This window comes from Heliconius melpomene, chromosome 20 (assembly GCF_056956725.1).
Source record: "Heliconius melpomene rosina isolate 202511_hmr_F chromosome 20, ASM5695672v1, whole genome shotgun sequence".
NCBI classification, from domain to species: domain Eukaryota; kingdom Metazoa; phylum Arthropoda; class Insecta; order Lepidoptera; family Nymphalidae; genus Heliconius; species Heliconius melpomene.
Window position 1 is genome coordinate 4,372,915 of NC_140408.1, and position 14,046 is coordinate 4,386,960.

The window sequence follows — 14,046 nt, forward strand, 5'->3', positions numbered from 1 at the left end:
TCTTCAAACGTGAATGCATTGGTTCTTTCGTGGGTCCTGAGTTAGGATAGAGAAAGAGCGCACTTTCAAACAGTACTATTAAATCAATTATTATAATAAGCAAAACTACCATTTTTAGTATAAATTACCTATAATATTGGATTTAGTTGGCCCTATCATCATCCGCATGCTAATCATCTGCACTAAGAAAAAACAGTGCCAATACAAATATGTGGAAATGTTTCCTTGTGGGGTAAGGAACCTGGTTCAATTCAACCCCCACGAGACACCAGTTTGCACGTCAATCAATTCACGCCAAAACAGCGATTGCCCCTGTATAGGGCCTAGGTTCGACTTTATATCTCTATGAGGTCGAACCTGGGAGTGTGGGCATCCGAGGTGGAGAAAATTAGTACTCCCAAGTGCCTGGACAGCGTTCAGAGAGGGTTCTTACAGGACGACTTTTCTGAATATTGCCCTGGCGCTCAGCGAGCTAATATCCCTCGACATGAGAGTCCAAGGGGCAGCGCAAGTATACGAGTCAAAGTGAGGTAAGCCACAAGACTTCTTTCACGGAAGGAAACTAGGAAACTTACTGAAAAAAAAATCTATCGCATTTACTGCACTCTTGTACCGCTACTGGCCTTGAGACGATTTTGTATACAATAATATATTTAAGAATCTTGAATATGTTAATATTAGTAAGGAATTATAGTAAAGAAGAAACTACGTTAAAATTATTATTGCGTGACTAACAGCTTTCGCTAAGCAACATTTTCTTATCCGACCTACATTACACTGTTATAATTACCTAAACCAAGCAAGGAGACCTGTAATCTGTCATTTAATTGAATTGTAAATAGCAAAATCTTTTTCTCAGAATTTGCATATTTTGTTATAAAAAAAAATATCTTCACACTGTATCCCGGACACAGCAGGGTAGGCAGAGGGAACCTAGTGTTAAGACACTACGTTCCATTACCACGACTTTCCATTTCTTCGCTCTGCTTCTGCCACTCAACACGTAATGCCTCCAGAATTCGGCAGAAAGTGGGGAATGGGTTTCCTCTGTCTGCTGTGCTAAATCCGTGGGATTTAGTACAGCAGTCTGTATACCTAATACAAAATCCAAAGGTTAAATAAAAGTATCAATACACAAAGCCGTGTAGAATGTTAATTAATTTAAACAAATGCAAATGCATGTTGCGCCTTTGTCTCTAAACATTGCTCCACGTGGTGCAATCTTCTTATTACATTTACTCTGACTTCATTTGTATATTTTCAGTGAATATGAAACAAAAGAATTTTATATAAAACAATTGTCATAATTGAGAATGTTTTCTCACCAAAGTTTTTTGTAAGCTTCACGCGATTTCTCACAAGGCAGGGAAGGCCGAAGGAGTCTAAAATTAACCCAAATAAGTATTATATAGACAACAATATCGCTTCATGTCATATTTCCACTATCACCTTTTCATATTATTGAGTCAACTTAGCTTTTAATTTATAATAATTAAAGATTTTTAAAAAGTCACAATTTAATTAAATTAAACCAGAAACAGAGTTAATCCAAACACAAGTATTTCATTTAACTATAACTAACGTACAACTACAGAACTCTCGCTAATTGAAGATTGTCGTGGGCTTCGTTAACTTAGTGTAAACTTTTCAACAATAAGTTTTAATGCATTATAACATTTGCTTTAACTAATTATTGGACTATTTTGAGGCCAATCGTGGCGCAGAGACGCAAGCAACTTTTAACGCGGCAGGTTGTGAGTTCGATTCCCACTCGAGGAATTTTTCAAATTTCAAATTCTTGAAAACTACACATGAAAGTAAAGTTTGATAATTATTTCTTTATTTCAAAATTGCAGCCATCATTAACGCCTAACTCAAAAAAATCGAACCATTCCAAAACAATAATGAGGTTAAAAAGAGATGCTACACATATAAGTATGTACTTACTTAAGTTATTTTTTTTATAAAAAAACGATGCTTTTTCTTAGAACGACATTATTAATTTTAGTAATACAATAAAAAAATACAAATTTTGCTGAACGAATTCGAAATTAATTAAGGAAAGCATGTACCTATGGAACATTTTAGTTAAAAAAATTCCATAAGTCCGTTTCAACATTTGACCCCCACACACTAACTATCAATAAAAATTGAATATGATTATAATACAAGTTATTATTTACTTTTTCTAAGAATTATTGTGTAATTTAAACCCTGTTTCACAATACGCTTAGCCAGCGTCGTGCATTATCTACCTTTTGTGACGAAACTAGTTATTTCAACACACAACTGCAAGCATACGCGTTCAGAATAATGATTTCATTACTTACTCCCCAACCCCTAACTTGTTGTCGCTTCAGCTACCCTTAGCAATTAATTAAATAGTATTTTTACCTAGCAATTCTGTAGCGACTAATTTTAATCATTGTATTATTTATTATTTTTGATGATGATTTTTACATTTATATGTGGATTAATTTAGAACTTTATTTATTTCGCTTTTTTTTTTCAAATATTAAAATAAATGTAAATAATAATTTCAATTCAATCAAATCAAAATGGACAGCAAATGGAAAATGAAGCGTGTAAACAGTAAACACTTGATTATCTTTGCGTCCCCTACTCAACCTTGGAGATGCGTGAAGCTAAACAAATATTAACAAATAGAAAGTGATAGAAGTTATGTTAAATAAAAATCGATTACAGACCGCTATCCTAGACTCCAAGAATCCAAACTGATATAATAAGTATACTTATCACCATTGGAGTCTCCGAATCGACTATAACAAATTTATATTTTTAGTTATTTTTTATTATTTATAATTATAATTTAAAAGTGAAATCGTAGTATGACACGCAGTTTTATATTTAAAAATCCTAATTACTTTTTAAATAATTATAACTTCAAATTTAATAAAGCTAGAAACATCATAATGTAAAATAAAAACAATGTTTTATAAAACTTGTTCCATTCATCATTTCAATCTATCACAAAAGCTCTAGATGAGTTAAAATCGTTCAACAGGAGAGCACTCACTCTTCGAAGCTCATTTTTCAACAATCCAATTTTACAGAATACTTAGTTTACTATAGTTAAAACTGACAATATTATAATACTATATGCACTAGCAGAGTATTACAATACTATATACACGTTAATGATATGTAAAAAATTGTAAATAATTATAGATAGCAATATAATTATAAAATTTACTTTGTGATTTAACTTATTTTATTTTAATGTCGTTAATAAGGTACACGGGTAGAGGTATGTTTTACAGAATTGCAAGTTCAAGAAGAAAAGGAAAAATTAACGAATTCAACGCCGTGGACCTTGCTTCTTCTACCCTGATGGAAATGAAAATGGCAATAATGTAATGACTCACGACCATCTCGTTGACAGTCAGTCGCTGTACCACTACCCACGATAAGTTAAGATTTTAATGCGCTGTTTTAAAACATAATATTGCCAGTAAAATTTATATTTACATTTTTAATAGCTTCTATAATGCTTATAATTTTTCTTTAAAAAGTAAAACAAATATAAATAAAATGAAATATTTAGCCAGTATAAAGATTTACGTTAATTATTTATTTATGTATTTTACCATTTTAGAATGAATCCTCACTCAAACCTTTAGCCACAATTACTAAAACTAATAGAAATATAATCCTGGTAATTTCTTTTTTTTTTAATTATTAAAAAAAACTGCAATTTGTCTAATTTTACATTTTTTATTATCCTCGCACCCACATCTTTAACATTTTTTGATCTGTAATATATATTATCTGTATACAACAATACTGAAAATATACATGACATATGAAATAATAACAACATTTTATCTTAAATAAAAAGTAACATTGTAAAATATAAATTAAAATCATCGAATTTTTATTAATTTAAATTTAATTATTTCTTTAAAATACTATAGTTAAGATATGGTACGAAGACAACGAGAACCCAGTACTAGTGAAGATGAAATTGTCATTGGTAATAATCTTAATGAATGTATTTTTTACAATGCAAACAGAAATCGATAATTTGAATACGGCATATTTCAGATGCATCGCCGCAAAAGAAACAGAAGCGGCACAAGCATAAAAAGCACAAAAAAATAAAAATCGACAATGAATACGACAGCGATACTTCAATCGACGTTGCTTATGAAGATGGTGTAGAAAAATCTTCGTACAAAATGAAAACTAAAAAGGATATCCCGGGTACTTCCGCAGCAGATATGTTGAAGGCTCAAGCGATAAAGTCCTCGTCTGACTCCCGCAAATCAATGCCCGGATCATCATCTAGCACACCGCCAAAAGTTTCTGCAAAGAAAAAGAAAACAAGAGGTCGAGACAGCGGAACTTCGAGTGAGGAGGAAAGATGGCTTGATGCAATAAAATCTGGAAAATTAGAAGAGGTATGTTTTGCGAAAAATGTATTTATAAATTGTATTTATGGTGTTATCATTTAGTATTTATATTATTTTATTTTGTTAAAGGTCGACGAAGAACTCAAAAAAATAAAACCAAAAGATCCCAAGATGATGACTGCAAGACAAAGGGCCATGTATGAAAGAGGTACAGACAAAGAAACAAGCCCCGGTAGAGAAGTTCTCTTAGCATTACCTTCTGGATATAAAGAAAAAGTTATGACTGCTGAGGCTATACAAAAAGCAGCATTGAAATCTCAAAAAAGAAAACAATTAGCTGATGAAAAAAGGGAAAAAGATAAAAAGAAAACAATGGATCGACTTTTGAAGAAACAAGAATCAAAAAATCTTAAAAATGCACATAAAGGGAAACCAATACGAAAAATAGAACCTATGATAGTTTATAAAAATAATAACAATGAAGTTACTCTTTCTATGCCACCAGGTGTACCATATCCAATAGAGCAGCAAATTCCTAAAGAAGCTCCTAAGCCAACTAAATGTGGTGTAGATGGATGTGATAACATAAAAAAATATAACTGTTCAAAAACTGGTGTACCAATTTGTAGTCTAGAATGTTATAAGACAAATTTGATTGGGATAAATGTTTCATAATTAAGTTGATTTTTTTTGTATATTCTTTAAAAAATTAAAACATATACTTTTATATTAAATAAGAATATTTAAATACAAGTTCTTTTCCTTGCTCTTGTAGACAAAGCGCGGTGGTGAATGCTGCTACTCACCGCCCAATGTCTCGAAAATTGGGCAGACAGTATTTTTAGTTCGATATTTTTTAACTTCCATGTTTTACAATTTAAAAAAAGATTTAAAGTAAGATAGACCTAGTGAAAACATCGGGGCTAATGTAGAAATAAAACCAAGTATATGGACAGCTAAACAGTGAGCATATATTTATAAGAGTTAAATATAAAGTGATTTTACACAGACATTCATATCTTTAATTATATCAAAATATAAACATTCAAAGAAAGCTAATTACTATCAATACAGAATACCATTTCTAACTGTGCATTCAATATTTTAAAGAAATTAATCTACATTCTTATAAAAGTAAATAAGAGAAATTATTATTTTAAGTGAGACATTTATTCACATGATATAAATGTAAATAACTAAACAATAGCCTCAAATTATTATAGTTCTTATAACAATAAGAAATGGAATAACAAGTATTAGACTAGACTGCTTCCTATTAAACTATTGGCATCACAAAATCATTTATATGACAACATATATTGCAAACATAAATTTTTCAATATTTAAAAATTAAACCATGTAAATCAGGACTAAGATTGCAAGAAAAAAACGAAAAACAAAACAAGTAATAATATCCAAAAACAAATGCTAGCCATATATTAATAAATATATACAAATATAAATGCATTCATCCGCATGCTTTTTAAAAAAAATACTTTAATTTATTTAAAAAGATTATCTTCTTCAAGAAATGGAAAAGAAGTTCCACAAAACAAATATACTTACTTCATAAAATTTAAACTATGCTTAGTATCTGCATTTAAACAACATGCACTTGACAAATTTCATGATTCATTTGTTCTAGGGTTTTATACTACACACAAATTACTTTTGAATAAATTTTATTACAGTAATCTTTATCATATATTAATATTTTATAGAATTTTCAATATTTAAAAACTAAACCATGCTATAAACATGAACTTGTACTGTTTTTAGATTGAAATTACATCTAAAATTCTAACTAACATCAATTTGGCATATAACTTGAGCTATGAGAATAAATAAATTTGTTTTTTTGCATGGATTAAAGTATTAAGGTTGATTCACATCATAGTTGCTGCAATCTTGTTCTGATCATATACCAATTAAGGTGGATCATTGTTTGATCTACGTTTTGGCTGAAACTTGGCTGTTGGTGTAAGTATGAATAAAAACATTGTTGTTAATGATATTTGACTAAACCAATATTGGATCAAAAAAAAACCACAATCAACATATGGATGCATCCTTAAATTTCGGTAGTTCTTATACATTAATTACATATAAATTAGGGCTTCCTCTCCAGCTTAGGATTGTGGGTAGAAAAAGTATGTATACTACGAGAGTTAATGATAAGTTCGACATTTAGTTGGGGTTATCTACATTGCATTTTTTTTCTTGCATTTAATAAACTTTATTGAGCTCATCATACAATCGCAAAAAAAACATATATCTACCATTTACATATAAAGTTTTAAAAAGAATATCAACAATAATTGTTTTTTAACAATCATTAAAAAATGTAATTCATTTAAATTGGAAGCCCTAATATAAATAATACATCAAAAATACACTCCCTAGAGATAAACATAGAATGTTATATGTAAGTATATTATAATAAAGTTGAATTATATTATTTATCTCCATTATTACCATCCTCTTTTTTAGGAAGAGTGCCAAACTTTTTAATAGTCATTTTGTTTTATCTTACATACTTTTAGTAAGAAATAAGAATGACATTGTCGTAATGAGAATAAAGATCTTTAAACAGAAGAAATAAGAGTATTATTTAAAAAAAACAAGAATATTATCTGTATTCAAATTTTAACAGATCAATAATGAGTTAATTTATAAACATTTGTCATACAATGTCACTGCACTGATGTCATTCACAATCAACACTGTAAAAATTACAATTAAATACATCTGCTTTTATTATTACATAGACAGACATACTTAAATTTATATTTATAATTAGAAAAATTACTTCTTATGAGATACAAAATGTTATCAATAATTTGTGTTACTAAATTATTATAATCATATTGATTGTATGGACTCAAATCAACTGTAACAATGTTAATGTTGAAAATATATTCATATATTTGTAATTTCTTATCATTACACTAATTCCATACACATACTTGGTTGTCCTTGTTAGAAACTATCTAAATAAATGCTTCACTTTGTCTATCACCAATTTATGAGTTCACATGAAGGAAGGACTCACAGAATAGTCAATAGTTCAGGCAAGTTTAAATACCGAAACATGGAAACCAACAAAATGGTAGAAAATACTTGGCTTGGTATCAAACATTTGTACGTTTGGAGCTCCTAAGGCGAGCCAAACCAGACTGTAACCGCTAAGATTGATTATTCTGTTTATTTGATCTGAGTCTGGCCAAGCCTGAACGCTCCTCCTCCTCGTCACTTGTACAAGATAGTCCCCCAACTGCCCCTCGTGATGATGTGGCTTGTATTAAATCTTGATCAGGGCCATTTCGACTTTCATATAACAAAATTCCCAATGTTTCTTCATAGATTCTAGCTTCAGGAAATTCCACTTTTGTATGTTTCTTATCAGTTGCATACACAATAGATGTGCAACAAACTTCTGCACATTTCTTACCGTGTCCAAAGAATGACCAACAGCAAATTTCATTAGAGCCTATAACATCTTTTATAAACAGGACACGCCCACTGAATCGTAGTGACAACTTGTCAAATAATTCAATGTTTTTGAGCAAATTATCATCTGATGTGCTTGTGTAAGAATATTTATTGTTATGTCTGTTGATGAGTAGCTTCACCACAGGCTGTAAAGGTAACAGTTTATTAACATTAACAAAAATGTTACATATTAAATTGTTTATGAAATTAAAGATTGTCTATTCTTTTTTTTAACTTCACACTGTATCCCACATACAGCAGAGTAAGCTGAGAACAGAATAAGTTTCTGATCTCAGCCTGCCGTGCTGTACAATCAAGACACTGCATTGTCTATTTGAATTCGAGACATTGTCTGTTGAATGTCAGAATTCAATGTAGCAGAAACTTTTATAATATAGTGTAATATCTTTCTGAATGAACCTTGAAAAATAAGATACAGAACCATACCATACCAACCTTTGAAGTTGACATAATGAGAAGTTGCTCTTCTTTGTGAGAGGTAATTAAAGGTACTCTGCAAATAGGTTCAGCTTCTCTTTCCTTCTTACTAAGAGCCTGTTGGCAAGAATCTGTTAACTCCTCTATCAGAAAATATTTAGCTTCTGCCAATAACTCCATAATTTCACGGTAACTGTCTGGTAGAGCCACAGTGCCATCTCTCAGGTAATTTAAAATAGTCCCGAAATGCTTTCCACATCGATCAATTAATATCCAACCTATGTGAAAATTTTACTTGATTATTTTTTTATTTCAATTATACCTTAAATATTTTCATCTAAAAAATAATAAATACCCTCTGAATCTGTAAGAACCTCCATCCTACCGCTGAACATAGTCCTTAACATATTATCACTTTTCGTCAGCGTACCAATTGTAGTGTAAAACAATGTGCCGCCCACATTTAATTTTACATATTGTGATGGACTGCCCTTTATCAACGTTTTGTGATCGCCCGACATTTTATTCCACAAATTTCGGACAGTACTACGGATTTTTTTTTATTTTAGAGCAAGTAGATACGATAGAAATATTTCGTGACAAATATTTATCTATTAAATTTCGTCATTGTGTTTATAAATACAGTAAAAAATTTTAATTGACGTAAATATTCACCAAATCACCACTGCTGTACTTTATAAAAATTTCCAATTTACATTTACTCAGCATTCAGCAATCAACATAGATATTAGCAAAGAGGAACATTATATTCTATACTCTATAGTTTATACTAGCGAAGCGATACAGATTCAAATAAAATATAAGTATAGTCTATAGTCTCATTCTCAAAGTTTTTTTATATTATCGCACCACTTATAGTTTTATACCGTACAGTTCTGCATAATTTTAAAGTGTTTATAATATTTTACCAAAATCTTGTCATGAATGGGACCTTATCAGCTTAATCACTTTGGGAATAATAATAAAAATGGCTAAATGCTTACTTAATTTTATTTTATTTCATTATTACTTAAAATATCTGCGAAAATCCTTAAAATTATATTTTTCTTTTATTTTGTATTGAAAATATTATTTAGATTAACAATAAGGAGACGAGATCCATTTTCATATTTCTAATGAACTACTGAGCTTGTTTTTTACAAATTTAAAGTATTATTCCACACTTAGGAAAGAAAAATACTTTTTGAAAACATATAAAAATTTTAAGGTAGCGGGATTTGAACTCACACCTCTTTGGAAACCGTCCAACCGTTGTTTGTTTTTTTTTAATTTATACAGTCGGGTTTTTGTTATTAATTATTAATATCCGTATATATTTGAACCCGCCTTCACAATGCACTATCAGTGCTATCACTACAGCTATCCCTATCTAATACGGGTACACTATAAGTAAGAAATTAGCAAGAAAAAGAATCGATTTTAAAATAAATTCAAAATTAAAAATACTGTCTATCTACCAGTTCATATACAAAAAACAAAATCTATTTCATTTTAAGACATTAATTGTACTGATTCATGTATTTTATGTTTTCGTCCAAATACTTTGGCTTCTTCAAAAGTTTCTGGTAATTTTGCATTTAATGTTTCTGGTAGCAAATATACTGCTGCCGCCGCGCCTATCGACAGTACAGTTAATATGACACCAGGTAAACGACCATCAATTCGGCGCCCCTAAAATAACAATTAATCATTTTTTAATTAAAATTAATAACATAAAAGACACAAAAAATATATTAAATTAAAAAAAAAAAGTTTTTTGGGACTTTATTACTTACAAGGTACAAAATATATGGGCTTATGGCAATCGACACACCGGATATAACATTGCCTACGGCCATTCCAGTTTGTCGGAGACATGTTGGATGTAGTTCTATGTTAAATAAATTAATAATGACGTATGCCATACTCGATGATAATCTTGCGACAACAGAGAAAAGGCTACCCATCCACCATTGTCGTATTAAGCCACCCGAGCCTGCAGTAGTATTAATTATTAATAGTGAGGCAAATAAGGATACTTAATTTTTATCTTATCATGTTTAGTTTATTCAACAATTAGCAGAACAATCTTTCTAACTGAAAAAATAAGTAATTAAATAAGAATAATATTTCATGGCACAGTGGCACAAACGTGTGACTGTAAACACGATAGTTGTAGGTTTGATTCTCACTCGGGGGAATGAATTATTATTTATTAATATATTTTTTCCGCTCTGGTAACAGGGTAAATATTCGGGTAAATATTCGGGTAAATATTCGGTAAACATAACACCCTAAGTCTAGAATATTCGGTGGAAACTAGGAGATAGAGGCGAATTAATACTAGATTGTTTCTGCCTACCCTGCTAAATGTGGAGTACAGCGTGAAACTAAAAAAAAATAATTTTTCGCCTAATAACATTTGTATTATACTTATAGATTAACGAGATCAATTGCTATGCACTTTTTTTAGCGTCGCCTTATTGTATTAAAATACATTATACATATGTATAATAATATATATATGTATATAATAATATGTCATTTAAATTCTTTAAATTTGTTCTACAATGGAAAACTTACTGTTGCCTCTAAGAGAAGTACATGTCCACATGGTGCCCTGCACAATGAATGTTATAATACCTGTACGTCGCCGACCAATTTTATCTGCAAGCCATCCGGCTAAGTAAATAGCAGGCAACTCTGCTATTGCTTGCAACATAAAATCGAGAAATGGATTCCCATCAGATTTTTCACCTGCACTCATAAGAAGTAAAGAAAAACTCGTGCTAGTACTACACCTGCAATGTATATTATTTTTAATATGAATACGTGTATCAAGGAAGAACTCATTAATTTAACCTCTAATAAATTTCAGTATACATTCAATTTTGTGTTAATTTAAATGATTTCTTTACCCTTTTTGTTGGTTTTATATAAGGAAGAGATTGAGTAATTATTCTAAAGTAAAATTCAAATGCATACCATATAAACATCTGACAAAATGTATTCAACGCGAGCCATTTTCCAGAGAATAGTAAGAAAAATGCAAAAGTTTGATGCTGAGTATTTAAAACTGAACTAGTTAAGTCTGTTTCCGTTTTATCATTTAATTGTTTATTATTTGCTTTGGCTATATATTTTAATATATTAGTAGCGTCTCGAAACCTTCCTTGAGTATATAACCACCTAGGTGATTCAATGGCATTCCTGGAGACATAAATTATAGAACATCATAAAATAAATTATAAACTCTGAGATTTTATTTAGTTATTTCATGGAAACTTACCAGGATAGTATTAAAAAGCATATTAAAGGAGCAGTTGTTACAATGAAGACTATTTTCCAATCCCTTAACCACCAATAAATTAGCCCTAAAAGTACAAGTCCCAAACTACTTGATTTAAATCTTGTAGTAGTGAGTTTTAAACGTCGTTTTGTTGAGGATATTTCAGTTGATATTATAGCAGTGGTTTGTGGTGCAGACCAAGATGGGAGACATGCAATTAAACATCCAACAACGAAAATAAAATATGAATCTCCAGCTAAAAGTGAAATAATCCGGCCAATTATGAGCATTGCAACTGAAATAAAATAAGTCAAGCGTCGTCCATATCTGTTAAATGCGACAATAAATATTATTATTTTAAAAAAACATAGTCAAATGATATATTTAAAAAAGTTCAAGACGTACACGTCACCAAACCATCCGAAAAAGAAAGATCCAATAATTTCTCCAATTCTACTATATGTAAATATATATGCTACATTTAATTCTTTATCACAAACCCATCCAAATTCTGATGATGCTGTTTGTTCATACCAAGTTTTATCAAAAATAAATTCATCACATGCTGTAACAAAAATATACATTTTATAAATGGCTTGAAATACAGTGCTCACATCTTCATTAATTTCGTCAATTGAAATAGAAGCAGCCGTGAAAGTGCTTGACAAAATTTAAGCAATCATAATTATAATTGCTTAAATTTTGTGACGATATATACATATATTCCTTCACGCAAATACCGTTATTTTTCAAGTGTTGGACAATACTAGTAGCATTTTCTTGACTTGGTCTTAAAAGTATTTTAAGTTTAGATAAATTACAATAGATACATAAACGTAAATAATGCTGTAAGTAATAAGCACGTGACGTGCAAAATATCTATACATACCTTCTGTAATATTATTTTCATAAGGATTTTTATATATATGACATTCATCAAATTTTTCCTTTCCGTTATCGTCTGGATGTCTGAATATAGTAATAAAATTATTACATAGCACATAAATTGTGTTGTCTTAAGTGCTTTTGAGTAAGACACCATAATTTATGCAATATAATTAAGTGTACCTGGGAATATATATTAGTTTCCAGTCCTGTTCAGTAATGTTTGCAGGATTTTCTTGAAGCTTACATGTATGCGGTGTAATGGCCAGAGCCAATACTATATTCGTATACGCCATAATCCAGCAAAATATAAAAGCTGAATTGTGTATCAGATCAAAACGTTTTTGATACTTATTATCGTCTCCAACTTCAGCCAATGCACGATCATAAGTTTCACTCATATTGAAAAATACAAAAATTCCGTTAAACAATCATAACATGTATTGCTTCTGATTACTTATTATGAAATACTGGTAATTAAAAATAATTATCTTTTTATAAAAACCTTTCGAAACAAAATATCTACCGTTATATTTGTTTTAGATTTCTTTATCAAGTAGAAAATAAATAATATGAGATAGATTTGAAAGATAGTACCAAAGATATATTATTTCCTTAAGTATTCAAATAAATACCAGGTACTTATTTATTTTTCTATCACGATCACATTTGATCCAGTTCCGTATTTACCATAATGGTTAACGCGGGTGATACCTATATGGTACCCATGTTTAGCGCCCCAATTCTCACGGGAGCCTCCATGAACAGGTAAAAGTATTGTATTGTAATTTGTTTTACTTTTAACTGTTTTTAAAAATTAAATATGTCTATAGCCTTCAATAAGTGCAAAGACAGTAATATACTGATTTCAATTATACGGTTACGATTTAATGATTACTTTAATTTATAAAATTGCTTATTTGTTATAAGTAATTATATAATAAGCCGCAGTGTCTTAACATTAAGGTCTTTCTGTATACCGTGCTACGAAGTGTAAAGATAGAAAAACAATATCACGTTTACGTTTACGATCGATTTCTCTCTTCTCGTAAGTAAATTTAATTTTGCGTGTGACACACAGGTTAGGTGCATATAATGAACCTTTATTTACAGTTCCTAAATGTAATGTAATGTAAACAAGCTTCTTATTACTTTTGATCATGTGCATGCAAAAACTTTAAATAAAATAACTTAGATTTATTTAAAATTCTATTATTCCTGAATTCTTTAAAGATATCTTTAAAAAAAAGTTAGATGACGATATTTTTTAGTAGTAGTTTATTGTACCTTTTTTTCCGTGATTTTAATAAATATTGGGATAAATTCTAATCAAACGATATTGAAATTACAATACTTAAAAAAAAAAATATTATTATTAATTAATGTTGATAATATTAGTCAAATATGGCTAATGTTGTGCAATGGGAGAGTGTCTGCCTGAAAAGTAATGGTTGTGGGTTCGGTCCCCACTGAAAGAATTAATTATATTAATTTCCTTCCTTAAAATCAAATATAACATTTATTGTACAATTGTTTAAAATATTATAAAAGATAGAACATAAACAATAA

General features: G+C 29.8%; 3 protein-coding genes across 3 annotated transcripts; 1 reads left to right on the top strand and 2 right to left on the bottom strand.

The window, feature by feature from the left end:
* The first annotated feature begins 3,790 nt into the window (after positions 1-3,790).
* LOC146527616 (INO80 complex subunit B) lies at positions 3,791-6,930 on the top strand. The gene is made up of 3 exons (XM_085204855.1): positions 3,791-3,994; positions 4,066-4,421; positions 4,503-6,930. The coding sequence occupies exons 1-3, from the start codon at positions 3,943-3,945 to the stop codon at positions 5,046-5,048; spliced, it is 954 nt and encodes a 317-aa protein (XP_085060981.1). The 5' UTR covers positions 3,791-3,942; the 3' UTR covers positions 5,049-6,930.
* Positions 5,323-9,084, bottom strand: LOC146527617 (BTB/POZ domain-containing adapter for CUL3-mediated RhoA degradation protein 3). The gene is made up of 3 exons (XM_085204856.1): positions 8,659-9,084; positions 8,322-8,581; positions 5,323-8,011 (listed from the first exon to the last, which is right to left on the bottom strand). The coding sequence occupies exons 1-3, from the start codon at positions 8,822-8,824 to the stop codon at positions 7,559-7,561; spliced, it is 879 nt and encodes a 292-aa protein (XP_085060982.1). The 5' UTR covers positions 8,825-9,084; the 3' UTR covers positions 5,323-7,558.
* A 209-nt stretch (positions 9,085-9,293) lies between these two features.
* Positions 9,294-13,532, bottom strand: LOC146527618 (organic cation transporter protein). Its single transcript, XM_085204854.1, has 8 exons — positions 12,661-13,532; positions 12,482-12,561; positions 11,998-12,157; positions 11,593-11,919; positions 11,289-11,513; positions 10,887-11,104; positions 10,100-10,299; positions 9,294-9,995 (listed from the first exon to the last, which is right to left on the bottom strand). The coding sequence occupies exons 1-8, from the start codon at positions 12,876-12,878 to the stop codon at positions 9,816-9,818; spliced, it is 1,608 nt and encodes a 535-aa protein (XP_085060980.1). The 5' UTR covers positions 12,879-13,532; the 3' UTR covers positions 9,294-9,815.
* Between the last annotated feature and the right edge of the window lie 514 nt (positions 13,533-14,046).

What these genes read in the sequence shown, in the direction of transcription:
- LOC146527616 (XM_085204855.1), top strand. Translation starts at nt 3,943, where the DNA reads ATGGTACGAAGACAACGAGAACCCAGTACTAGTGAAGATGAAATTGTC. An exon ending in TGAAGATGAAATTGTCATTG is followed by an intron (nt 3,995 to 4,065) that starts GTAATAATCTTA and finishes GGCATATTTCAG; the next exon opens with ATGCATCGCCGCAAAAGAAA. An exon ending in AATCTGGAAAATTAGAAGAG is followed by an intron (nt 4,422 to 4,502) that starts GTATGTTTTGCG and finishes ATTTTGTTAAAG; the next exon opens with GTCGACGAAGAACTCAAAAA.
- LOC146527617 (XM_085204856.1), bottom strand. Translation starts at nt 8,824, where the DNA reads ATGTCGGGCGATCACAAAACGTTGATAAAGGGCAGTCCATCACAATAT. An exon ending in GGTTCTTACAGATTCAGAGG is followed by an intron (nt 8,582 to 8,658) that starts GTATTTATTATT and finishes ATTTTCACATAG; the next exon opens with GTTGGATATTAATTGATCGA. An exon ending in TCATTATGTCAACTTCAAAG is followed by an intron (nt 8,012 to 8,321) that starts GTTGGTATGGTA and finishes TTACCTTTACAG; the next exon opens with CCTGTGGTGAAGCTACTCAT.
- LOC146527618 (XM_085204854.1), bottom strand. Translation starts at nt 12,878, where the DNA reads ATGAGTGAAACTTATGATCGTGCATTGGCTGAAGTTGGAGACGATAAT. An exon ending in TGAAAATAATATTACAGAAG is followed by an intron (nt 12,158 to 12,481) that starts GTATGTATAGAT and finishes TTTTTGTTACAG; the next exon opens with CATGTGATGAATTTATTTTT. An exon ending in GCCCATATATTTTGTACCTT is followed by an intron (nt 9,996 to 10,099) that starts GTAAGTAATAAA and finishes TTGTTATTTTAG; the next exon opens with GGGCGCCGAATTGATGGTCG.